Source organism: Hyperolius riggenbachi, chromosome 4 (assembly GCF_040937935.1).
Source record: "Hyperolius riggenbachi isolate aHypRig1 chromosome 4, aHypRig1.pri, whole genome shotgun sequence".
NCBI classification, from domain to species: Eukaryota; Metazoa; Chordata; class Amphibia; order Anura; family Hyperoliidae; genus Hyperolius; species Hyperolius riggenbachi.
In genome coordinates, this window is record NC_090649.1 from 69,507,544 (window position 1) to 69,535,512 (window position 27,969).

General features: G+C 45.9%; 2 protein-coding genes across 2 annotated transcripts in view; one reads left to right on the forward strand and one right to left on the reverse strand.

Annotated features, from left to right (window-relative positions):
• Positions 1–27,147, forward strand: ANKRD66 (ankyrin repeat domain 66). Its single transcript, XM_068279054.1, has 4 exons — positions 1–82; positions 10,759–10,917; positions 17,588–17,816; positions 26,696–27,147. Exons 2-4 carry the CDS (start codon positions 10,770–10,772, stop codon positions 26,913–26,915), a joined length of 597 nt encoding a protein of 198 aa, XP_068135155.1. The 5' UTR covers positions 1–82; positions 10,759–10,769; the 3' UTR covers positions 26,916–27,147.
• PLA2G7 (phospholipase A2 group VII) overlaps positions 1–27,969 on the reverse strand; it is a 139,738-nt gene that overhangs the window by 95,165 nt on the left and 16,604 nt on the right. The gene's annotated exons all lie outside the window — the stretch shown is intronic.

Sequence of the window (27,969 nt, forward strand, 5' to 3'; positions counted from 1 at the left end):
CATCCACCTCCCCATGCTGCCCTCTCCTCTGTATATGAGGACTTTCTGCAGCCCTTCCTGTAGTTCCAGAACAATGACAAAGGTATGATAATCTATTTACCATTCCCACTAATGTCGTGTATTAGCCTGAATGTACAGTCATATGAATCTAGGCATCATTCAATCCACTGATGTAAACAGGGGAAATTGAGGAAAACCTTTTTAATGCATGTTGGGAAGAAATGAAAAGGAGCACAGTTGTCACGAGTGACTGCATGTGGAGGGCATGGGTAAAAGTCTGTTATATTACAGTTAGGGGTTTTTAGCCAATAGAATAGCTTGCTTTTGCCTGAGTCAATGGATGATTAGTTGATTCAGAGCATGCCAGGGCATGAGACAGGTAGGGGTATTTAAAGAACCACTATCGCAAAAAAAAGTAGGCAGTTAAAATCTGACAGAACTGACAGGTTTTGGGCTAGTCCATCTCCTCATGATGGATTCTCATGGTTTTCTTGGTTTTCAACAGCATTTCCTTAACAGCAGTTGCAAAGTCTAACTGACAAAATAGAGTCATGGGTGCCTCTAGCCATTTTGTCACTCCAGGTGAGAAAACCCAAGCCGCCCTCCCCCCATGGTGCCCCTCCCCCATGAAAATAATCGTGATGCGGCACTATTTCGCAATACAATAATCATAATGTGACAGCATTTCACCATAAAATAATCGTAATGGGGCAGCATTTCACCAGAAAATAATCGTAATGTGGGCAGTGTTTCACCAGAAAATAATCGTAATGCGGCAATGTTTCACCAGAAAATAATTGTAACGCGACAATCTTTCACCAGAAAATAATCATTATATGGCAATCTTTCACTAGAAAATAATCATAATATGGCAATCTTTCACCAGAAAATAATCATAATGTGGAAATCTTTCACCAGAAAATAATCATAATGTGGAAATCTTTCACCAGAAAATAATCATAATGTGGAAATCTTTCGCTAGAAAATAATCATAATGTGGCAGTCTTTCACCAGAAAATAATCATAATGTGGAAATCTTTCACCAGAAAATAATCATAATGTGGAAATCTTTCACCAGAAAATAATCATAATGTGGCAATCTTTCACCAGAAAATAATCATAATGTGGAAATCTTTCACCAGAAAATAATCATAATGTGGAAATCTTTCACCAGAAAATAATCATAATGTGGCAATCTTTCACTAGAAAATAATCATAATGCGGCAATCTTACACTAGAAAATAATCATAATGCGGCAATCTTTCACTAGAAAATAATCATAATGTGGCAATCTTACACTAGAAAATAATCATAATGCGGCAATCTTTCACTAGAAAATAATCATAATGTGGCAATCTTACACTAGAAAATAATCATAATGCGGCAATCTTTCACTAGAAAATAATCATAATGTGGCAATCTTACACTAGAAAATAATCGTAATGTGGGCAGCATTTTCCCAGTAAATAATCTGCACCTGTAAAAAAAAGCATTTACTCACCTGCAGAAGACTCCTCTCCCATCACACAGCTCCTCTGCACAGCACCCTAGGTGACTGCTTAATCGGCCTGGTGGACCAGGTGCCCCTGAATAGAGTACAAGTGAGTAGGGAGGCTGGCAGGTATCTTACTATTTTGGCAGTTAAACTGCCATTCAGGAAAAGCTTTTCCAAACAAAGAAAACCATGATAATTCCCCCTGAGGAGATGGGCTAGTCCAAAACCTGTCAGTTCTGTCAGATTTTAATTGCCTACTTTTTTCGCTGGAGTGGTTGGTTAATTTTCAGTTACCTGCAACAGAAATCCTGTCCCCTCCCAGCCTTCCTTGTATTTTATGATTAATGTTTTTTAAATTGTCGTGGCTTAAAGCACCACTCCAGCGAAAAAAGTAGGCAGTTAAATCTGACAGAACGGAAGGGTTTTGAACTAGTCCATCTCCTCATGTGGAATTCTCAGGGCTTCCTTTGTTTTCAAAAGCCTTTCACAGAGGCACCGAGTGTTGTTTGTTTTGCTAGATGCTCTAACTCCTTTTTCTATTGCCTGAGGAAGCGGGCGCTGACTCGTGAAACGCGTTGCTTTGTTTTATTTGGAGTTCGTTAATAAATAGACTGAATGTACAGTCGTGTTGTGTCTGCTTGGAGGAGGTAAGTCCACCACTGCCTCCTCTAATTACGAAATTTTTGGCTTTTAAGCTCCTTTAAAACCCCTTTTATTATTTTGGCGCCTCTGTTCTCTCCTATATAATATTGTATCCACCCTGGGTGAAGGGTTGCGACCCTTTTCTACTATCTACAGAGAGCGACTTCTTATTCCTGAGTGGGGTCAGGATAATCTCCCCACCTGCCTTTACAGTGGTTGCCTATTGGTGACCCATGCTTGTGAGTATAACAACTATTACTCTTTGTCATTATCCCCTTTGTCAATACATACTACACTATTGGGGCTCTTGGTGTTCCTCTGTTTATCTCGTTTCCTGAAGGGCAGTTTACCTGCCAAAATAGTAAGATACCAGCCAATCTCCGTACTCACTTGCACACTATTTTGTCAGTTAGACTAAAGGTGCCACTAACGGTCCAATTTCTAGCGAAAAATCATTAGAGTGGTCAGAAATTCTGATCGGATTGGTTGTAAATAATCTCCATTGATGGGAACAGTCGTCCGATTGGCTTTTGGTCAAACCAAAATTTGGATTTTCTAGCTGGTTGTGATAGATAGGAAGCAAAGATTGGTTCATTGATGGTGTAGTGAATGATTTTTCTTCCAATCAGAATTATCTGATCGCTCGAACGATTTTTCTTTAGAAATTGGAACGTTACTGGCCACCTTTAAGGTGGCCACTAACGGTACAATCTTTTTTATCCAATTTTACCATTTCTATGTAATAGAAGGGAACTGCCTATATTATCCATTCAATAGATTTACTCAATTTACCGTTATACTACAAAGATTTGGTAAAATTGAATAAAAAAAGATTGGATCGTTAGTGGCCACCTTAAGGCTACATTTCCACTGAAGCGTGAGATTTTCGATTCCAAAAAAATCTTATTCGATTTTTTAAATTGGTGAAAATTTGCTTGTAAATTTGTACGTGTTTTTATACAAATTTTCGTACACGAAAATTTTGCATTAGTTAAATATAAAATAATCTGCTCAGTAACAGCTTAGTCATGACTGCTGACAATTTCCTGTAACCACAGATTTAATGCGAATTTTCTCGCAAATAACGCGAAAATTTGCATTGCTATGCGTTGGCTATGCAAAGCAATGTATGCAAATCGTTCAAGACGTTCGAAAAAATGATGCAGGACCTCAGATTTTTTTCACGCATACAATTGCTTATGAAAATTTGCATTGCATGGAAACAGCCCTATTCACTACCATCAGTTGCCAAATCAATGCAAATTTTCTGAGAGAACAATCTAACACAAAACGCACAAGTGGAAACCTAGCCTTAGCAACTGCTGTTCAGGAAATGCTTTCGAAGACAAAGAAAACCCTGAGAATTCCCCATGGGGAGATGGACTGATCCAAAACCTGTCAGTTCTGTCAGATTTTAACTGCCTTTTTTTTGCTGGAGTGTTCCTTTAAGTTGGAATGGGGATGGTGATCTGATGTACGTACCTTATTTAATGTGTATGGTTTGGCTTGCATGGTTGCAAAACCTTTTGTGCTTGATTTATTAAAGGGTCACCCCTCAATAAAGGCCATGGCCATTAAACCCCTTTTTCCTGTTGGGTTTTTATAAGTAATACTTTAACCTCCTTAGCGGTAACCCCGTGCTGGACACGGGGTAAGCCGCTGCGGAGGATTTCTCAGGCCCCGCTGGGCCGATTTGCATAATTTTTTTTAATACACGCAGCTAGCCCTTTGCTCCGCGCCGATTCGCCGCTAACCGCCACGTTAGAGGTTGCCCCCCCCGAGACCCCGTGAGCTGCCTGGCCAATCAGTGCCAGGCAGCACTGAGGAGTGGATCAGGACTCCCTTTGACGTCACGATGTCGATGACATCATCGCGCCTGTCGCCATGGCGACGGGGGAAGCCCTAAAGGAAATCCCGTTCAGAACAGGATTTCCTGATGGTCCTTATCGCCGGAGGCGATCGGAGGGGGTGGGGGAATGCGCTAGGCTAGCTACATTATTTAAAAAAAAAATGTAAAAATAGTGCTGGGCTGCCTCCCTGGCGAATTTAATTGACCTCCAGGGAGGTTAAGTGAATATAATTTTATCCACTGTACCTTCACATGTAACTGCTGAAGATTGTTTTCAATACTTTCCATTAAAGGACAACTGAAGTGAGAAGAATATGGAGGCTGCCATATTTATTTCATTTTAAACAATACCAGTTGCCTGGCAGGCTCGCTGATCTATTTGGCTGCAGTAGTGTCTGAATCACACCAGAAATAAGCATGCAGATGATCTTGTCAAATATGACAATATTGTCAGAAACAACTGATCTGCTGCATGCTTGTCCAGGGTCTAAGGCTAAAAGTATTAGAGGCTAAGGATTAGTAGGACAGTCGGGCAACTGGTATTGCTTAATACATAAATAAATATGGCAGCCTCCATATCCCTCTTACAGTTGTCCTTTAATCCAATATCCTGGCAGGCACCAGGCCTGGATACAAAGAAATCCAGGGCAATTGTTTTTTTAGTGGTGCTTTTGCTGTTTGATTCTCATCCTTAAAGAGACTCAGAGATGAGTATAGGGCCGTTTTTTTACTTATCACGGGCTTCCTCCACCCCCATAAGCACGGATGTGTCCCTCGCCACCCTCCTGAACTCCTCCCGCAATCCTCCGTTCAGCTGCAGTCACCCCCCGCTACGCGGCTCAGTCTGACTCTTGTGCAGAAGGTCCGCGCATGTACAGAAGGCCCCCCGCTGACGTCACTGAGCCGAATAGCGGAGAAGATTGCGGCTTAACGGAGGCATGTGGGAGGACAGCAAGGGATTCATTCGTGTTTATGGGGCTGGAGGAAGCCTGGGTAAGTCAAAAATGGCCCCTTTACTCATCTCTGGGTCTCTTTAATGTCACTGGCAGTAATCAATTCCCATAAAGATATCCCTTCCTGTCCTTCTGATACCAAAACCAGGTGTAAAGATCGGTGTCAACACACAGAGAGAATCTGATTATTGGTGATCTGCAGTATCACCAAGAATACAGATATATACCCGATTATTAATGATCTGCAGAATCACCAATAATACAAGTATAACTAACCTCTGGACACCTGACAAGTGTAAGTGTTTGGTGGGACAGTATATGAGCCAGTGATTCCTTGACTGTAGGAATCAGACTCTACTGCAGTCAAAGGACTCCTTTGAGATGGAGTCCCTGACTGGATTGCAGAGAGGTCCCTTTGGGAGATAGGGAGTCTCTGCAGCTACTGTACACCCCAGGAGGGGTATCAGTTAGAGAGGTCGGCCAGGCCGGGTCGGCAACACACGAGCAGATTAGGTACAAAGATAGAAGGCTGATTCGGTAACCAGGGACAGGCAGGGTTGGCAACAAGTAATCAGATAGACGTAGGTACCGAATCAGAGAGCAGAAGGAAGGTCAGGAGAGCAATAGGTCATAACAGATATCAAACAGATGCCTAGTCTAGAGTGTGAGGTCCGTGGTCTCAACACCCAAGGACTGGTCTAAGATATACACAATAATGATACAGTATCCCTAGTCTTGGGTGTGAGGTCCGTGGTCTCGACCCCCTGGAACTAGTCTTAAGTATAACACAATAATAACACAGTATTCTGGCTAAGTGTGGATTCCCAGGTCCACCTGGTTCCACCACACTGGAGGATCTGACTAAGGTCTGAGTGCTAACACATAAGCATTCGCAACGGCAGACAACTGGCAACTGACAGGGAGGAAGTATATATAGCAAGGTGTTCCTCAGCACCACCCAGTCCCAGTCAGCCAATCACCCGCTGTTCTGGGATCAGCTGATCGTCCAGATCAGCTGATCCTTCTCCTATTGGCATAAAGGGCTTGCCTGTCAGCGCGCTTGCGCATAGCTCTCCATCTGTGTGCACTACTAGGTTCAGACAAACCAGGCGCATGTTGTTGCGGAGAAACCGCCGGTCTGAATGCGGCACCAGCCGCCTCACTGTCAGACCGCGCGGCGGTGTCTCTGGACTCCGTTACAATCCCTCTCCTATTGGCATGAAGGGCTTGTCTGTTAGTGCGTGCGCGCGTAGCTCTCCATCTGTGTGCACTACTAGGTTCAGACAACCCAAGCGCATGTTGCTGCGGAGAAACCGCCGGTCTGAACGCGGCACCAGCCGCCTCGCTGTCAGACCGTGCGGCGAAATCTCCGCACTCCATTACACCAGGGCATCCAAAAGACAACATAGGCAGGTGCCTGGTAGTTTTACAGGGGCTTGGCTGCCACCTTTTCTGACTCCCACTCCCCAACTGAACTTACCAACAATTCATTTTTTTTTCTCCTACATTTTCTCCTAGGTGATAATTTTTCTCTCTTTAAAATAACTTTTAAGTTTTTTGCAATTGAAAAAGTACCAAAAGTAGTAAAAAATAAGTACTATCGAAGTTATATATTTTCTTGCTTGCTTGCTGGAGGTTTAAAAGGCATTTTATTGACAAAGTATAGGCATATCAACTTGGAGAAAACTAAGGAAAAAAGTGAATTGCAAATGGACCCAGTGCCCATATGCAATGAACTTTATCTCATGAGTTTTCTCCAAAGTGATGTTTTCAAACTTGTCAATAAAATGCCATTTGAATCACCAGCAAGCAAGAAAATACTTTAAGAGACTCTGAAGTCTCTCTTTTTTTTTACCTGATTTTCTTATTTAGTCCTGTTCAGCATTAAATTCTAAGTGGATTCACCACATTCCTGCGGCAGAACGAGTGATTTATAGTAGAGAAATAGACCTGCAAAGTTCCACGACTTTGCAGGTCGCAGATTCTGCTGCCTGGGGGAGGCAGAGCTTTGGGAAGTAGCTCTGCCTCCTATCCAGTCAATTTCCACTGATCTCTGCCTCTCCCCGCCCCTCTCAGTGAAAGAAGACCGAGAGGGGCGGGTAGAGGCGGAGATTGACTGGAGAGGAGGCAGAGCTACTGCGTACAGCTCTGCCTCTACCCGGGAGGAGGATCTGCAAGCACTGGAACTTTGCTGGGCTATTTCTCTGCTATAAAACACTCGTTCTGCCATGGGAATGCAGCGTATCCACTCAGAATTGAATGCTGAAGACGAAATAAGAAAATCAGGTAAAAAAAGAGTTAAAATAGTTTTGATAGTACTTTTCCACCTACTTTTTGCTACTTTTTAAATTGCAAAGTGCTGAAAATGTATTCGAAATAGAAGATGAAAAATCATCTCTTATGAGAAAACTCAGAAGAAGAAGTGGATTGCATATGGGCCCAGCTCTTCATCCATAGCTTGGAGCAACTTTCTTGAACAATGCTGTTTTGCTATCTGAGTTCCCATTGGGGAAATCTTCAATTGCTTCCTTTTCTTGTTAACTTGCATCAGTGGAGAACATTTTCTAAGAACTCCCAATGTGGCTACAATAATTTTTTTGTAGCCGTCTTTGTCTGTACTTCTGGTTTCCATTGACCCTGGCCCTCAATTATAAAGTTTTTCTCCTTCGCACCTCAGTAAAGTATCATTCTGGCAGGTTTACTTGGTCTCTTACTCTGAGATCTTTTTGATAACTCTTCTGGAGCACTTATGCTGGTCCTGAATTCAGCCCCAGGTGGGTTTGGCCCCATCAGACTCATCTCCAGAGGTTCTACTTTGTTTGTTTTGATGATACTGAAGGAGAGGGAACTGCTCAGCTGTTTTATGTCCTCACTCCTCACTTCCTCTGTCTGTAGAGGGAAGTGGTTGCTGAAATTCCTCTGTCTGAGTTAGATTATGGTGGACAAATCTCCTGCTTTTGGCATCTCACTATTGGCTGGCGAATCAGGTAAAAGGGGCGCCGGAGGCAACCTGTTAAAAACGAAATCACCATGTGCGGAAATGTTAAAATCCAAGATTAGCGGCTATAAATGGTAATTTGGGTGCCCGGAGGTGTCCAATAAAATTCTCGCCCGCTTTTCATAGCCGCAATTTGCATATTTTATTGGGCACCACCGGGCACCCAAATTACTGTTTATCAACACCAATTGCAGCGTTTAACACATTGCCAAAAATATTGGGGGTTAGGAGGCAGGAATCTGTAGTGTTAGGAGCAGAAGGTCAAGGTTAGGCATATGATAAGGACAAAAAAAAAAGAGATGGGCTCTTGGGTGCATGCATGTAACAAAGAAATGTTTTTCTTTAACCTCCCTGGCGGCTGGCGGTGCATTTCTGTCTGAAATTATGAGTCAAAAGCACAGTTTTTTCAAGAATTTTAGGCCTCCAATTCCTAAGTCACAACTCACCAAAATATGTCAGAATAAAAGCCTGGTAGACATTCTGCATACGAATAAAAGACGAGAACACACATTTGTTGAAATAATTAAATATATGAATAAACTTAAAAAAATGTGAAACTGTACAAATAAGGCAGGCAGAGAGTAGTTAAAATCCAGGCAGACATCACTACAGGCGGCAGGCAAAGAGAAGTCAAAATTTAGGCAGATGTCAGTATGTATACGTATATACATATACATATATACATATATATATGGAAGCAGGAAATTTGGGCGCATGAGGCAGGTGGACAAAAAGTGCGCCGCCATTCACTCCCATAATAAATATCGTTTAAAGGGCGCCCAACAGGAAAAAAGGGCGCCGGAGAAAAATAACGTTTTAAAAGCGGCGCCCGGAGACTTTTAATGTTTTATAACTGCTTCTCATTATTACCCATTATTTAATGATTTATAATTTTTTAAACATTATTTTTAAACGAAAAACCGTACAATTTTTTTTAAAACGTTATTAATGCTTATCACTGGGGGGTCTTAAGTTTAGGCATCACAAGGAGGGTCTTAGGTTTAGGCACCACCAGGGGGGTCTTAGGTTTAGGCACCACCAGGGGGGTCTTAGGTTTAGGCACCACCAGGGGGGTCTTAGGTTTAGGCACACACAGGGGGGTCTTAGGTTTAGGCACCACCAGGGGGGTCTTAGGTTTAGGCACCAACAGGGGGGTCTTAGGTTTAGGCACCAACAGGGGGGTCTTAGGTTTAGGCACCAACAGGGGGGTCTAGGGGTTAGGGATAGGTACAGGGAGGGTTCTGTGTGAGAGTAGGGTTAAGTATAGCTTTAGTAAAATTCTTATTAATGTTTTATAAAACGTTATTATAAATTTCACTTTTTAAACAGGGAAGATTAACGTTTTTAAAATTGCCGATTTCATACACATTATTTAATGATTTATAAACTTTATAAAACATTATTTTTAAACGAAATATAGCAAAAAAAATTTTTAAACGTTATTCATGATTATCGTTTAAAACCCTGCGCCCTTTATTCCCGGCGCCCTTTTTTAACGTACGCATATATATATATATATATATATATATATATATATATATATATATATATATATATATATATATATATATATATATATATATATATATATCTATATCTATATCTACGTATACGTATACATATATACATATATATATATATATATATATATACATATATATATATATATATATATATATATATATATATATATATATATATATATATATATATATATATATATATATATATATATATATATATATATATATATATATATATATATATATATATATATATATATATATATATATATATATATATATATATATATATATACACACACACACACACACACACATATATATATATATATATATATATACATATACATATATATATATACATCTATATACATATATATACATATAGATATAGATATATATATATATATATATATATATATATATATATACACACACACACACACATATATATACCTCTATATGTATATTGTATATATACATATTTAGGTGGCTGGATAGTGTACTGGTTAAGGGCACCGCCTTTGACATGGGAGGCCAGGGTCCAAATCCTAGCTAGGGTCAGTACCTGTTCAGTAATGAGTTCAAGGCAAGACTCCCTAACACTGCCGGGTGGAGCGCATCCCAGTGGCTGCAGCTCTTGAGCGCTTTGAGTCTGGCAGGAGAAAAGCGTTCTGACTATAATATTGGAATATATATATGTATATATAAACACTTGTGGGTTGAAATGGGCGACCAGACAGGTTCAGTTTCCCCTTAATTTTTCTACCCAACCCCCGATGATGTCACGCTGCAAACCGCCGCAAACTGCCGCTTGGCCGTCCTGATTGGCCGCCGGGGTTCTCCGGAAGAAGAGTGGAGCAGAAGGGGTTCCCGGCTCCGTGGGGGGGGGGAGAAGCCTTGGTCCCACTGGCAGCGCCGATTGCGCGGGACACAGGAAAAGCCAGTGCGAGGCAGTTTTGGGCCACCGCTCTGGGTAAGTGAATCCCTGCCCGAGCTCGGGATTACTACCGGGGAGGGGGGGATTTGGTAAAGGTTATTATGCTGTTGAGATGAAGTACTGAGTTCAGGTCTCCTTTAATAAGTGCTTACAGCAAAGGTAATTTTCTCACTTCCGTGGACTTTAAACATCACATTACATGCACTAGTGTCATTCTTCTTACAACAAAACAGTGTAAAATGAGAGGAAGAAAAGGAAATCTGATAAGTTTATTACCTTTCCCCAAGTTAGGACTACAACTATGAAAAGCAGAAACAGAAGCCTAATCTTGTAACCTCGGTTCTGTTCGTCTTGGCAGAAAGCCGCAAGATGGCTGATGTGACTGAACTTCACCAGGCAGCAGCTCTTGGGGACTATGATTTGGTGTCTGAGATTTTAAAGAAAGGCCTGTATGACCCAAACTACAAGGATATAGACTGGAATGACCGGACGGCACTGCACTGGGCGGCAGCCAAAGGTATGGAGCAATGCTATTGCTATGTTGCTGCCATGGTGTTTTGGCAAATTATCCTTCCCTAATTCTAGCACAAACCCTGAGAAGCACAGTCAGGGAATGGAATACACATCTCTAGCACATACTGTAGGCTGAGAAGTACAGTCAGGCAGGGGCGTGGCAAGGATCCTGGAAAATCCGGGGCACCACCGCGCCCCAGAGAGGAGTGAAGGTGCGGTGAAGAGTGGACATGGTCATGCAACTGAATGTAGGTGTGGTCAAAGGCGGAGCCAAATTTGCATGGACCTAGCACCAGCATAACTCAAATACAGTGGGCCTCCACAGGAAAACTTTGGATAAAGCCTCTTCTCATTTAACTTCCCCAGCAGCAGGGGAGGACTGGCCAGGGGGGAAGGGGGGAGATTTCCCCCCAGGCTGCCTCTCATTTAATGATTTAGGGGTGGCTGATCCACCAATCGCTTCATAATTATTATCCAATCGGATGAAAATCTGTGCCACCACAAGCATGCCCATATAACAATTTAACTTATTTTGGGTGTAAAGTAGTTGAATGTATCGATGTGCCGATGTGGTCATGAAGTGTGATAATAACAAACTATGAACACGATGGAAACCCCGGCCGTTGTCCCTCAAAGTGTATTATGTGCCCCACGGTGCCTGTGCATTGAAACTTTACCTGTCATGCTGTCCCTTGAGTATCCTTGCTGCATTGGCGACTACCACATGACTACCGGTATAAAGCACTTGAGGCGCATGTGACGTCAATTGGGCTGGGGTTGCTGTGAAACCGGGCCTCTAGTTTGTGTTTTCCCTCCAGGCCAAAAGGTTCCAGTCCTCCCCTGCCCAGCAGTGCTCCAGAGTATGACTCGGGACTAAGTAAAAGTACCAAAAGCGGTAACCCCGAACCACACTTGGAGAAATGGGTAGGCTACCCATCTTCCTCCTCTCCTCCTTGGGGCTCTATCTCTATGGTGTGAGCAAGGGTATAACTACAGGGGAGCAGACCTTGCGACTGCAGGGGGCCCAGAGGTGTGTGTGTGTGTGTGGGGGGAAACAACTACTAACCTTCCCTCCCTCCGATGCTCCAGGTCAGGGGTTTTTGCGGCTACACTTATTATGGGTGTGAGGATTATGATGGCCAAGCTTGTTTTATGATCTTTGTAAAAGGGGCCACAGGCTGTGAGGGTCACCAAGGGTAGGCAAGAGGGAGGGGTAGAAAACATTAAAGTGGATCCGAGATGAACTTTTACTCATTGCATAATTGTAGATAATAGGGTAACAGAGGCGCCAACAGGATAAAAAAAACACTAAAAGAACTTAAATTGACTCTGTAACAAAAATTACAACGTTTTTTCTACCATCCTACAAGTTCCTAAACCTATTCTAATCTGTTCAGGCTCACTGCAGCACTTTGTACTATCACGGTCTCTGTAATAAATCAATGGGCTTGATTCACAAAAGAGTGCTAACTGTTAGCACGGCCGTTTTCGCGCGAATTTTCGCATTGCGCGCGATCGCGAATTTTCGCTCTAAACGATAACGTTTTCGCGCGCAAATGCGATTTTTACCGCGAAATCGATATCGTTTTCGCGCGAAAATTCGCGTTTGCGCGCGAAAACGTTATCGTTTAGCGCGAAAATTTGCGATCGCGCGCAATGTGAAAATTCACGCAAAAACGGCCGTGCTAACAGTTAGCACTCTTTTGTGAATCAAGCCCAATGTATCTTTCCCTTGTCAGACTTGTCGGCCTGTGTCTGGAAGGCTGCCAACTCTTCTGTGCTGGTCTGTTCCTCTATGCACACAGGGGCGTAGCTAGGGGGGGTCGGGGTAGGACAAGTGCCCCCGGGCGCCGGGTCCCCAAGGGCGCCCAGCTGAGCTGCGGGTTTTTTTTGTTTCTTTTGGGGAGCACAGAGAAGAGGGAGAGCTGTGCGGACGGTGGAGAAGGGGGCCATCTCCCCCCCTTCCCTCACCTTAGGGTGCTCTCCCTCCCTCGCTGTCCCCTCCATTATTGTCCGGGGGGCTGGCAGCGGCGGGCGGAACTCACCTCCGTCTCGCTCCGGCGCCGGAAGTTCGGGTGCCGCAGCCGCTGCTCTGGACTAGACCAGACCGAGTAGCGGCAAATCCTACTCTGGGGACATATAACCCTGACTACATATACTGGGCACATATACCCCTGGCTAAATATACTGGGCACATATACACCTGGCTACATATACTGGGCACATATACCCCTGACTATATATACTGGGCACATATTATACCCCTGGCTACATATACTGGGCACATAGACCCCTGACTATATATACTGGACGCATATTATACCCCTGGCTACATATACTGAGCGCATATTATTCCCCTGGCTACATATACTGGGCATATATACCCCTGGCTACATATACCGCTGGCTACATATACTGGGCACATATACCCCTGACTATATATACTGGGCACATATTATACCCCCGGCTACATATACTGGGCACATATATCCCTGACTACATATACTGGGGACATATAATCCCCACTACATATACTGGGCACATATACACCTGGCTACATATACTGGGGACTTATACCCCTGACTACATATACTGGGGACATATACCCCTGACTACATATACTGGGGACATATACCCCTGACTACATATACTGGGGACATATACCCCTGACTACATATACTGGGGACATATACCCCTGACTACATATACTGAGAGAACATATACCCCTGCCTACATATACTGGGCATATATACCCCTGCCTACATATACTGGGCACATATACCCCTGACTACATATACTGGGCACATATACCCCTGGCTACATATACTGGGCACATATACCTCTGGCCAGAGCAGGGACAAGGTCCTCCAGCACCCAAGGCTGAGACAGCAAAGTGCGCACCTCCATCCCTCCCACCCCAGCCGTCACACACTGATTGCTATTAGACTAAGCGGGCCACAGGGCCCACAACCTCCCCAACACCTTAATATCTAGTTATCTGGCTTGCAGTCACTGCTATGTATCCCCTTTTCTTATTTCTTTCTGCTTCATACACAATTAGGAATGACAACTGAATGAATTGTGCGCCCCCTCCTAAACTGCGCCCTGAGGCTGGAGCCTCTCCAGCCTATGCCTCGGCCCGGCCCTGCCTCTGGCTACATATACTGGGGACATATACCCCTGGCTACATATACTGGGCACATATACCCCTGGCTACTTGTTCTGTGGACATCCCTACCACTGGCTACCTGTTCTGGGGACATCTATACCGCTGGCCACCTATTCTGGGGACATCTACACTGCTGGCCACCTATTCTGGGGACACCTATAGACCTGGGTCTACCTATTTTTGGGGAACCACTGCTGTCAGATTGAGTGTATTTTGGGGAACTGCTGCCAGGTGAGAGGTGTCTACCATATTAAGGGGGCATTCTGCCTATTTATGTGAAATGCTGTCTATTTATGTGCCTCATGACTGCTGAATGTGTCTTGTTGGGGGCCTCATGGTTACTGAATTTGTCTTGTTGGGGGCCTCATGATTTGTTGGGGGCCTCAAGATCGCTGAATTTGCCTTGTTGGGGGCCTCATGATTGCTGAATTTGTTTTGTTGGGGGCCTCATGATTGCTAAATTTGTCTTGTTGGGGGCCTCATGATTGCTGAGTTGGTCATGTTGGGGGCCTCATATTTACTCATGATTGCTGAATTTGTCTTGATGGGGGGGGGGGCTCATGATTGCTGAATTTGTCTTGGAACATGCTGGAAGGTACATACTGAGGGAGGGTGGGTGAGCGTGATCCTGCTAACCTCCATGTACATTTGGCTCCACCCATAACCACGCCCACGTGTATTATGTGGCGCAGCCTTCACCTTAGGGGGCGCATTGATAGTCTTTGTCCCCGGGCGCTGAAAGCCCTAGCTACGCCTCTGTATGCACACTCCAGTGTGTGTTTTATTTACATAAGCCAGCAGCGTCTTTGCTATCTTATCAGTGATAGAAGAGAGCTGGATAAAAACCCTCCTCTGTTAGGCTGTGAAAGTAGCTGGCTGACACATACTGAGGAATTACAAACACAGGCACAGGCAGAGCTGTCTGCAGGGAGCCTGTAATGTTCAGTGCACGAGAGAAGAAGGGGACAGAAGGTAAACACACAAATGATCTTTTGAGATTCAAAAGGAAAGCTGTATACAGCCTGCTTGTGTATGGATGTATTTTCTATGTGTGGACATATTGTACATCAATCTACTTCCTGTTTTGGTGGCCATTTTGTTTGTTTATAAACAAACTTTTTAAAACTGTTTTTGACTACTTTTAATGCGGCGGGGAGCGGCGAAATTGTGACAGAGGGTAATAGGAGATGTCCCCTAATGCACTGGTATGTTTACTTTTGTGCGATTTTAACAATACAGATTCTCTTTAAAAACCCATCTTGGTAATAGAGGAGGCAGTGGTGAACCCACCTCCTCCAAGTAGAACACACGACTATGGATTTTCAGTCAAAACAATTTTATTGGATACTCCAAATAAAGTGCAACGCGTTTCCCGGGATACAAACCCGCTTCATCAGGCAATAACAGATAGGAGTAAACAGCATCTGCCAGTATCATCAACACTGAGCGCCTCTGTGACACAGAGGCGCTCAGTGTTGATGATACTGGCAGTTTACTCCTATCTGTTATTGCCTGATGAAGCGGGTTTGTATCCCGGGAAACGCGTTGCACTTTATTTGGAGTATGCGACCACTTTTTTAGCAAGCTTACAGACATCAGAGGGGCGAGGTGGAGAGCCACTGGAAGCGGACCTAGTCAGCGCAACAAGCCGATCCGGCGGCCTACGATTGGGGTAGAGCCCATTAAAACTCTGTGCCCAACACCAAGCCTTATGTTTGTAAGTGCGCATTTCTTTTAGAATAAACTTGTTTTTACAGTATTACGCTATGAGAGCTCTGTTCATGTTTTAGAAAGTGTATATGTTCCTGTACAAGTCTCATTGAGCGGATAAAGTTCCTGAGTGGCAGGGGGCGGCCTGATGACCCCATAAGCGCTGAAGACCCACCTAATAGAGGGTCATATAATAGCGGTGAGTGCCCACTGTGAGGGGTGTGGTGGTGGTGACTACTCGCTGAAGGTGATCAGTGGCGAGAACAGCCTGCAACTTAGGAAAAAGCACTGGATTGTTTATCTATTGGATCAATAGCGTTTTGACTGTTTTTCCTTACAGGATTGCATCTAATAGAGACTTGATTACTGTGAACATTTGTGCGCAGCCTCCGAGCTTGGATTATTAAATTAATATTATTACTCTTCCAATTATACATTACCAGTACATACTACACTATATTGGGCTCTTGGTGTTCTCTCTTTTTCTCATTGCATAATTGTGTTCCTTTCCTATTGTTTATAGGGCATTCCTAAAGCCAAACACTTTTTTGTTTTAATACTCAAATTCTCTATAAACGAAACAAGCCACGCCCACAGGTTTTCAGAGAGCCAAGGCACTTTCAGACAGTAGCAAGGGCTCATGGGAGCTCAGTCTGAGCAGGAGAAGGGGAAGGTATTACTAGCCAGAGATTTCAGAGGCAGAGGGGAGGAGGGGGGATTAGGTTTTTTTGCTCAAGATACAGATAAGCCTGCCTGTGTGTAATGTTTACAAACAACATGGCCGCTCTCATTGTATCACAGGAAGAAATAATCATATTCTATTCAAGCTGTTTGCAGCTAGATTTGCTGTGTAAACTATCTAAACGTTAGATAAGTTATATAGACAAGTCACTTGTTATAGTTAGTTTTTCATCTCGGATCCACTTTAAGGGTGGCCCCATCAAAGTTTTGCTTGGGGGGGGGGGGGGGGGCACTATTTGTAGTTACGCCCTTGGGTGTGAGTGGCATTTGTCACATGATGAAGATGGGTCGCGTATGTCTGCAGAATTCTGGAGAGATGAGTAGTTCCTTGCTCTGCTGCCCACTCTGCATGGGGATGACGGAGCCCTCTCTGGCAACCTATGCAGGGGGCAATGCCCTTAACAGTTCAAAGTGGAAAGTGCTTTCTTCACAGAATTTTTGAATGACTAGTCATCCCTTTGATCGCTTTCCAGTTGAACCCTACCCATAGGAAATTGTGAGGCAAGTACTTATGTTGACTGAGGCTGGTTTCACACTGCTGACCGCTAATCGCACCGCACTTCAACACCCAAATAAGCCCATGGAGATTACTGCTGCAGTGCGCAGTAAACTCCGTTTTAGCTTCAAGCCAAGCAGGCTCTCTAGCACTCACTTCCTGTGTCCGGAATTCGAACGTTCACATAAGTGTATTAAAAACATGCTTCCACTCATGCGCACCGCAACGCGAACGCCGATTATTTTTTTTAAAAGCTACAGCGTCATAAACTTACATGACCTCTGGTCGCCACGCAAACTGGACACCAATGTGCGGATGTTCAAGCGCTACACGAGCGGCAAATTGAGGACTTAAGGCACATTGCATTGCACCGCACAAGTATGAAATGCCCCATAGACTTTCAATGGTGTAGGGGTACCCTGCGGCAAAACAGGGTAACGCAACGAGCCAGTGTGAAAGGGGCCTAGACATAACATTAGAATGTAAAAAATGGGTAATGCCTAATTGGGCTTTTTGTTTTAAAAAAACAACAACCTGTAATGATCTTGCATTTTCCAGGTCAGTCGGACACGGTAAAGCTCCTTATAGATTACGGTGCTCGGCCTTGCCTGCGGACAGATATCGGCTGGACTCCGGCACATTTCGCAGCAGAATCTGGAAAGCTGAGCGTACTCCGCACCCTCCATTCCCTGCACGCCCCTGTGGACTCCACAGACATTCATGGTGACACCCCCCGCAGAATCGCAGAGATATACGGCCACAGAGACTGTGTGAAGTTCCTGGAGACGTAAGTTTCACAATGCTGAGGGTGCATATGGAGGAAGCTAAAGATGCAAAAGCACAGCCAGTGCAGTTTCTAGGCTAAAATGCACCCAGGGCGAGGGTGAAAAAATTGCGCCCCCCCTCCCGAGCAAGGTATGGGCGCCCGCAGTATAGGTTAGCCAGGTCTAGTTGCACTCAGTATAGGTCCCCCCAGTATAGGTAGCCAAGAATAGGTAATCCAGTATAGGTAGCCAGCTATAGGCCCCCAGTATAGGTAGCCAGGCATAGGTGAGCCAGTATAATTGCCCCCGGTATAGGTTAGATAGGCAGGCGCCCCCGGTATAAGTTAGATAGGTAGGTGCCCCACTACAGGTTAGCTAGGTGGGTGCCTCTAATATAGGTAGCCAGAATAGTTGCCCCCAGTATAGATTAGATAGGTAGGTGCCCCCAGTATAGGATAGTTAGGTAGTTGCCTGCAATATAGGTAGCCAGTATAATTGCCACCTGTATAGGCTAGCTAGGTAGGTAGGTGCCCCCAATACAGGTTAGATAAGTAAGTGCCCCCAGTATAGGTTTGATAGGTAGGCGCCCTACAGTATAGGTTAGATAGGTAGGTGCCCCCAGTATAGGTTAGATAGGTAGGTGCCCCCCAGTACAGGTTAGATTAGGTAGGTTTCCCCCGTATAGGTTAGATAGGTAGGTTTCCCCCGTATAGGTTAGATAGGTAGCTGCCCCCCAGTATAGGTTAGATTAGGTAGGTGCCCCCATTATAGGTTAGATTAGGTAGCTGCCCCCCAGTATAGGTTAGACAGGTAGGTGCCCCCCACTATAGGTTAGATAGGTAGCTGCCCCCCAGTATAGTTTAGATAGGTAGGTGCCCCCCAGTATAGGTTAAATTAGGTAGGTGCCCCCCAGTATAGGTTAGATTAGGTAGGTGCCCCCCAGTATAGGTTAGATAGGTAGCTGCCTCCCAGTATAGGTTAGATAGGTAGGTGCCCCCAGTATAGGTTAGATTAGGTAGGTGCCCCCCAGTATAGGTTAGATTAGGTAGGTGCCCCCCAGTATAGGTTAGATAGGCAGCTTCCCCCAGTATAGGTTAGGTAGGTCCACCCCCCCATAATGGAGGGGGGAGCTGGAGCCGCGGGGAGGGCAGCCCGACCTCTCTCTCTCTCTTCCCGGGTCGCCCTCTGTGCTCCCCCCTCAGACGCAGAGTAATTACGCAGCAGGAAGCTCTGTGCATAACTACTCACCTTCCTGCGTTCCACTCGCCGCTGATCTCCTCTCGTCATAGACGCTGATACACACGCTGCTTCCGGCTAAACAGGAAGCAGCGTGTATCAGCGTCTATGACGAGAGGAGATCAGCGGCGAGTGGAACGCAGGAAGGTGAGTAGTGGTGCACAGAGCTTCCTGCTGCGTAATTACTCTGCGTCTGAGGGGGGAGCACGGAGGGTGGCCCGGGGAGAGGTCGGGCTGCCCTCCACGGGGCTCCGGCTCCCCCCTCCTTTACAGCGCCCCCCTCACAACAGCGCCCAGGGTGGCGGCACGGGCCGCACGGCCCTAAAATCGGGCCTGAGCAGAGCAAACCTGTACATTGCTGGGGCTGGAAGCAGGTAATTTGGGTGTCTGGGGGTAATGGACGATTTGGGAGCCCCATAGGCGCTAATGCAAATATTGGCTATTAGGCACACAAAGCTGAAATTTGGGCGCACGAAAATAATCATTATCAAAATTACGCTATCGTTTTTGAAGTTGTTTTTTTTTTATTGTTTTCAAAAGTAGAACATTATCGGGTTTTTATTTACATTTTTTATGCTTTGTATTTACAAATTACAGACATACATTTTTGAAATTTTTTGTTTTGAGGTTAGGCATCTGGACTACAACTTATAATGTTTTTCACGAATATGATGGTGATATGAAGGTGGCTATATTGGCTCATCACTTCGATTTGCTGGCTTTTGAGAGATATTGCTGTTCTGTTTTGCAAACACATTACTGACCTCTGCTGGTTAAAATGGAAAACACCATATATGATTGAGACCTGGAGACTAGAGAGGACTAAGAAATAGTGCTTTATGCACAATCCTTTTGACTGGAAATCAAAAATGGGCAGAGATTGAATAGAATCCTGAACTGAAACTGTCAGCTGGAAGATCTACACAGCTCATAGTGGAAACTTTGTGGGCGCTGGCCGGGCCCAGACATCAAAGGACCCTACAAGATCCCCAACCGCAAAACAAGGCAATGGGGCCTAGTGGGTGTCAAGGAGCGCACCTTCCACCTTCTCTGACCTCTCTCCACTTCTTCTTACCAAAAGGACCACAAGGGGGTTCTACAGTGGCTTGCAAAAGTATTCGGCCCCCTTGAAGTTTTCCATATTTTGTCACATTACTGCCACAAACATGCATCAATTTTATTGGAATTCCACGTGAAAGACCAATACAAAGTGGTGTACACATGAGAAGTGGAACGAAAATCATACATGATTCCAAACATTTTTTACAAATCAATAACTGCAAAGTGGTGTGTGCGAAATTATTCAGCCCCCTTTGGTCTGAGTGCAGTCAGTTGCCCATAGACATTGCCCGATGAGCGCTAATGACTAAATAGAGTGCACCTGTGTGTAATCTAATGTCAGTGTGAGGAAACGCAGGGAAGCAGCCGCCTCTTCTCAGCGTGAGGCGGCTGCTTCCGTGAAGGGCATGGCGGAGCGCGGAAGAACAGCCGCCTCCACTCAGCATGAGGCGGCTGCTTCCGTGAAGGGCATGGCGGAACGCGGAGAAACCGCGGCGGTTAGCGCGCATGGCCCTCTCGCAGATACACCGCAGAGCGGTGATGGTATGGCTGGGACTCGTGGTCCATCAAGATTCAGAATGACGCGCGTGCGCGCAGAGAGGCAGAACCTATATGGCAGCCAGAAGTAGGTCAGCTGACCAAGCTGGTCAGCTGACAATTCGGAGTCCTCTCATTGGTCCAGCACTTGGGGAGGTGCTGGAGAGTAGTTGTGTATATATGTGCTGTTCAGTTGCTGGTTGTCTGGCGTTGCGATCACATAGTGGTAGCACTCAGACCTGAGTCAGATCCTAAAGTGTGCCGGGACCAGCTGGAGCTGTAATCCTACACTTAGTTAGATTCTGTTGATAGTTTAAAATACTAGTTTGATTGTGATTATCTGTTATGACTTTCTGCCTGCCTGACTATTCTCCTGAACTCTGATCTTGTACCTTGTCATTCTGATACTCTGTTGCCGATCCCCGGCTCGTCCTTAGGCTCTGCATCTGCCTTCTGATTTTGTACCTCGATATTTCTTATACCCTGTTGCCGAACCCTGCCTGTACTTTAGACTCCGCCTCTGCCTTCTGAATCTGCACTTTATCTGTCCGTGTGTTTTCGACCTGGCTTGTCCGACCTCGAGAACCGACCTTACTGTTAGAGGCGGTTCCCAGTCCTGGTAGTGACACTCTCCCTTGAGTGTCACTCTCGTTCTGTCGTTCCTTCTCTCAGCCTGACTCCTCCTCCCGAGAGAGTCCAGAAGGCTTTGTGCAGGACTCCTTACTGCTCTGAGGCCCAGTCCTACATATATTACTGTTTGCACCTAACACTCTTACTACTCAGGTGACCAGAGGTTAGCTTATATATCTGATTATCGGTGATACTGCAGATCATCTATAATCTGGTATATATCTGTATTCCCTGTGATACTGCAGATCACCGGTAATCAGATCCTCTCTCTGTGTTACACCGATCGTTACAGTCAGTACAAATACAGCGGCTTTGTGAGGGCCTCAGATGTTGTCTAAGAGAATATTGGGAGCAACAACACCATGAAGTCCAAAGAACACACAAGACAGGTCAGGGATCAAGTTATTGAGAAATTTAAAGCAGGCTTTAGGCTACAAAAAGATTTCCAAAGCCTTGAACATCCCACGGAGCACTGTTCAAGCGATCATTCAGAAATGGAAGGAGTATGGCACAACTGTAAACCTACCAAGACAAGGCCGTCCACCTAAACTCACAGGCCGAACAAGGGGAGTGCTGATCAGAAATGCAGTCAAGAGGCCCATGTTGTCTCTGGACGAGCTGCAGAGATCTACAGCTCAGGTGGGGGGAATCTGTCCATAGGACAACTATTAGTCATGCACTGCACAAAATTAGCCTTTATGGAAGAGTGGCAAGAAGAAAGCCATTGTTAACAAAAAAGCATAAGAAGTCCCATTTGCAGTTTGCCACAAGCCATGTGGGGGACACAGCAACCATGTGGAAGAAGGTACTCTGGTCAGATGAGACCAAAACGGAACTTTTTGGCCAAAATGCAAAACGCTATGTGTGGCGGAAAACTAACACTGCAGATCACTCTGAACACACCATCCCCACCACCGGCGTACCTACCGGGGATGCGACCCCCTCAGCCGCAGGGGGGCCCGGGGCTGCTCTGGGGCCCGCTCACTGTGCGTGGGGGGAGCGCTGCTCTGGACCCCCCAGCAAGGTGCTCAACTGGCCGCAGCGTCTCATAGACGCTGCGCCAGTTCATTCCCCGCAGCCCCGCTCCAGCAGCCTGCATAGTCTCCGGCAGGCAGAGCAGGGCTACGGCAAGATGGCCGCCGAAGAAGCCCTGCACTGGAGACTATTTGTGTCTCTAGTACAGGGCTTCGGCAGCCATCTTGCCGTAGCCCTGCACTCTTCCTGTCAGCGCGGGAGATGTGCTGCAGGAGGACTCGGGGAGCTGCGAGCCAGATGCCGGGAGAGGAGAAGACTTCTGTCAGGTAAGTGAATTGTTTTTTTTTTCACAGGTGCATTTTTTTCTAGTGTCTGCTGCCTACATTGTGATTTTCAGGTGTCTGCTGCACACATTGTGATTTTCAGGTGTCTGCTGCCCACATTACGATTTTCAGGTGTCTGCTGCCCACATTACGATTTTCAGGTGTCTGCTGCCCACATTACGATTTTCTGGTCACTGCTGCCCTCAGGCTCATTGCGATTTTCTGGTCACTGCTGCCCACATTGCGATTTTCTGGTGTCTGCTGCCCACATTACGATTTTCAGGTATCTGCTGCCCATATTATGATTTTCTGGTGTCTGCTGCCCACATTATGATTTTCTGGTGTCTGCTGCCCACATTGCGATTTTCTGGTGTCTGCTGCCCACATTACGATTTTCTGGTGTCTGTCTGCTGCCCACATTGCGATTTTCAGGTGTCTGCTGCCCACATTGCGATTTTCTGGTGTCTGTCTGCTGCCCACATTGCGATTTTCAGGTGTCTGCTGCCCACATTACGATTTTCTGGTCACTGCTGCCAACATTGCGATTTTCTGGTCACTGCTGCCCACATTGCGATTTTCAGGTGTCTGCTGCCCACATTACGATTTTCAGGTGTCTGCTGCCCACATTACGATTTTCAGGCATCTGCTGCCCACATTACGATTTTCAGGTGTCTGCTGCCCACATTGCGATTTTCAGGTGTCTGCTGCCCACATTACGATTTTCAGGTGTCTGCTGCCCACATTACGATTTTCTGGCCCACATTACGATTTTCTGGTGAACACTGCCCACGTTACGATTGTCTGGTGAATGCTGTCCATGTTACAATTTTCTGGTGAACGCTGCCCACATTACGATTTTCTGGTGAACTCTGCCCACATTACGATTTTCTGTCCCACATTACGATATTCTGGTGAACGCTGCCCACATTACGATTGTCTGGTGAATGCTGTCCACGTTACAATTTTCTGGTGACTGCTGCTCACATTACGATTTTCTGGTCACTGCTGCCCTCATTGCGATTTTCTGGTCACTGCTGCCCACATTGCGATTTTCTGGTGTCTGCTGCCCACATTACGATTTTCAGGTGTCTGCTGCCCATATTATGATTTTCTGGTGTCTGCTGCCCACATTACGATTTTCAGGTGCCTGCTGCCCACATTACGATTTTCAGGTGTCTGCTGCCCACATTATGATTTTCTGGTGTCTGCTGCCCTCATTGTGATTTTCTGGTGTCTGCTGCCCACATTACGATTTTCTGGTGTCTGTCTGCTGCCCACATTGCGATTTTCAGGTGTCTGCTGCCCACATTATGATTTTCTGGTCACTGCTGCCCACATTGCGATTTTCTGTCCCACATTACGATATTCTGGTGAACGCTGCCCACATTACGATTGTCTGGTGAATGCTGTCCACGTTACAATTTTCTGGTGACTGCTGCTCACATTACGATTTTCAGGTGTCTGCTGCCCACATTGCGATTTTCAGGTGTCTGCTGCCCACATTACGATTTTCTGGCCCACATTACGATTTTCTGGTGAACACTGCCCACGTTACGATTGTCTGGTGAATGCTGTCCATGTTACAATTTTCTGGTGAACGCTGCCCACATTACGATTTTCTGGTGAACTCTGCCCACATTACGATTTTCTGTCCCACATTACGATATTCTGGTGAACGCTGCCCACATTACGATTGTCTGGTGAATGCTGTCCACGTTACAATTTTCTGGTGACTGCTGCTCACGTTACGATTTTCTGGTGACTGGTGCCCACATTACGATTTTCTGGTGAACTCTGCCCACATTACGATTTTCTGGCCCACATTACGAATGTCTGGTAAAATGCTGCCCACTTTACAATTAATTTACAGTGAAACGCTGCCCCATTACGATTATTTGGCACCTATGGGGGGGCCCCATCCAAATATTCGCAGGGGGGCCCAGTGATTTCTAGTTATGCCCCTGATCCCCACTGTCAAATATGGTGGTGGCAGCATCATGCTCTGGGGGTGCTTCTCTTCAGCAGGGACAGGGAAGCTGGTCAGAGTTGATGGGAAGATGGATGGAGCCACATACAGGGCAATCCTGGAAGAAAACCTCTTGGAGTCTGCAAAAGACTTGAGACTGGGGCGGAGGTTTACCTTCCAGCAGGACAACGACCCTAAACATAAAGCCAGGGCAACAATGGAATGGTTTACAACAAAACATATCCATGTGTTAGAATGGCCCAGTCAGAGTCCAGATCTAAATCCAATCGAGAATCTGTGGCAAGATCTGAAAACCGCTGTTCACAAACGCTGTCCATCTAATCTGACTGAGCTGGAGCTGTTTTGCAAAGAAGAATGGGCAAGGATTTCAGTCTCTAGATGTGCAAAGCTGGTAGAGACATACCCTAAAAGACTGGCAGCTGTAATTGCAGCAAAAGGTGGTTCTACAAAGTATTGACTCAGAGGGCTGAATAATTACACACACCCCACTTTGCAGCTATTTATTTGTAAAAAATGTTAGGAATCATGTATGATCTTCGTTCCACTTCTTACGTGTACACCACTTTGTATTGGTCTTTCACATGGAATTCCAATAAGATTGAAACCACAGCTGACAAGGTAAATATTGCAGTGTTGCCAGCAATATTTACCTTCCCTGGCTCCAGCGCAGGCGCAGTAGCGGCTCCACAATGGGCGCAGGAGGAAATGGCTGAGCCTGATCGGGTCTAGCGCTGCCATCGTGGGACAGAGGTGGCTGGAGGAAGCATCAATAGGATTCAAAGGCTGCCCCCACCTGAGGTAAGTTCCCCCAGGGGAAGTTTTTAACTTTACACATTCTCTTTAACCACTTAAGGACCAGGGCTTTCTGCAGTGATCGGTGCTGCGTGGGCTCTCCAGCCCGCAGCACCGACCAGGATTGAGCCTTGGCGATCAGACTTCCCCCCTTTTTTCCCCACTAGGGGGATGTCCTGCTGGGGGGGGTCTGATCGCCGCCGGCTGTTTGTGATCTGCGGGGGGGGCTCTTCAAAGCCCCCCTCCGCAGCGTTTTCGGCGCTCCCTCCTTCCCCTTACCTCCCTCTCCCTCCATGGGCTGCGCAGGACGGATTTCCGTCCTGTGCATTGAAGCATAGGCTTCAGCCTATCATATGCCGGCGATCCCCGGCCAATCAGGGGCCGGGGATCGCCGATCTACGTCTTCCCCGCCTGTTTACAGTTCCCTGGCGAGCCGCGATCGGCGGCTCTCCGGCTGTTCACCGAGACAGCCTCCGTGAACTGGCATGGAAAGGCCGCTCGATCGAGCGGCCGTTTCCATGCTATACCACTGATGACCCGCCGACGCCTATCGGCGTTAGGCGGTCGTTAAGTGGTTAATCCATCTCTGTGTTGAGGGCTGGGCATTGCACTGCAAACACACATTTCAAGTGTAAAACTGGCCTGCAGGCTACCCTAGCAGCTCCAAAAACGTAGAAGAATGAGTAGCTTCCATTAGGGAAGGAATGACAGAACAGAGCGAGGACAAAGAAGGCTCTATGGTATCTAGAGCTTTCCCTCTACATTATGTTTTGCTTCAGATTAGCTTCAAGGGATACACAGTAAGTAACTGAGAACTGTGCTACCCAGGAGAATGTACTATATGTTAAGTACCAGGGCCATAAATACTCAAATTGTGCATCAATCCTGTTATCCTGCATAATATGCATCTGATTTGTATTCAAGGTGTGTATTTTAGCTCCTGGGTGGGGGGGGATCTGCACACCTCGGTTTTCATTTGCAGCCTCGGAGCTCTTTCAATTGTTTGCTGTCCTTTGGGAAAAAAAATGTGTATTCCATTTATGACTCGCAGCACCAGGTAACAGGTTTTACAGTTCGGCTAGTGTTTAGGCCTCTTCCATGAGAATACGTCATCGTTGTGGAAGTGTCTAGTATGGAATAATTTGTGCACATACTATTTTTGCTGAAGCTAACGCCCTCCTTTGCTGTACCTGTTTTGAATGCAAGTTGTTTTATTTGCCCGTTTTTCAAGCTCTGCACATCTGTGCAGGTAGTTAATTTGGGTGCAGCCTTCTGGAAGCGCTACCAATGTCTCCTTCTGTTTTTGCTTTGTGCTGTTAGTACATTGTAACACGTTATAACAGTATGTAACTTTCCCTTACAGAGCAGAAGTGGAATGCAGAGACTATCGTCTGGCTGCGGAGCTGGAAGGAAACCCTCTGGATGAAATGGATGAGGACTGGGAGGCCAAGAAATCTGAGATCTTATCTTCACTTGGAAAGAAAATGAAGAACCACAACACCAAGCAGGAAAAATACTCCAGGCGGCTGTTTGCTCAAAAGTCACCCCGGACAGTGCACAAGAACCGGACAGCCGTTAACTGATATGCATATAGGTGATCATAGTATCAGAATAGCACAGGGGACACACTCATACATCTCATCCATGTGGTAGATCCTGCTCTGTTCTGCTCTTCTCCACCAGGTGGAGCTATGTTGCTACTTGGCTTGTTACTGTAGGTTATAAGGGCACTAGTTGTACTGCAGTATGAGAGAGACATTTCTTCATTCTTTGAAGGTGAACCTGTGATAGTGATATTTGTAATGTTTACATACAGAATTAATGGGCATTAAAGCACACCCATAGGGTGCTATAATAAATAAAAAGTAGCTGTAGTGCAGTTTGAAAGATTGCCTCCGCTTATTTTACTTGCAGAGTGTGCGGGGGTGAGTGCACTCACTCCTGTAAGTGTCTCTCCAGTGTGCATCCTTCAGCCCAGCACCATGCTGTGTCCAGTGGTGGGCCGAAATTTCTTATATGCGAAATGTCGTAATTATGCATTGCAATCGTAATGCAAGACAATCGTAATTAATTTTGTATATAATAGTAATATTTCATAATTTTGCATAATTTTGTGCCGACTTGGGCGGTGAATAGCAAAGTCCCCCATACAGGCTATTGCTACCAAGATTGCTACATATGTTAAAGAGACTCTGTAATGTCAAAAAGATCCCCTGGGGGGTACTCACCTCGGGTGGGGGAAGCCTCCAGATCCTAATGAGGCTTCCCACGCCGTCCTCTGTCCCACGGGGGTCTCGCTGCAGCCCTCCGAACAGCCGGCGACAGAGCCGACTGTAAATTCAATATTTACCTTTGCAGGCTCCAGCGGGGGCGCTGTGGCTGCTCTCGGCTCCGAACTACACGGAAATACCCGTTCTCAGTCGGGTCCGCTCTACTGCGCAGGCGCCGGAAACTTGCGCCTGCGCAGTAGAGCAGACCCGACGGCGATCGGGTATTTCCGTGTAGTTCGGAGCCGACAGCCGTCAGAGCGCCTGCGCAGGAGCCAGGAAGGTAAATATTGACGTCATTATTCTCGGAGGGCTGCAGCGAGACCCCTGAGGGACGGAGGACGGCGTGGGAAGCCTATAGGATCCGGAG

Bases quoted from the DNA above. Each gene is read 5' to 3' on its own strand.
- ANKRD66 (XM_068279054.1), top strand. From the start codon at position 10,770: ATGGCTGATGTGACTGAACTTCACCAGGCAGCAGCTCTTGGGGACTAT. The intron at 10,918-17,587 runs GTATGGAGCAAT...TGCATTTTCCAG, and splicing joins GCACTGGGCGGCAGCCAAAG to GTCAGTCGGACACGGTAAAG. The intron at 17,817-26,695 runs GTAAGTTTCACA...TTTCCCTTACAG, and splicing joins TGTGTGAAGTTCCTGGAGAC to AGCAGAAGTGGAATGCAGAG.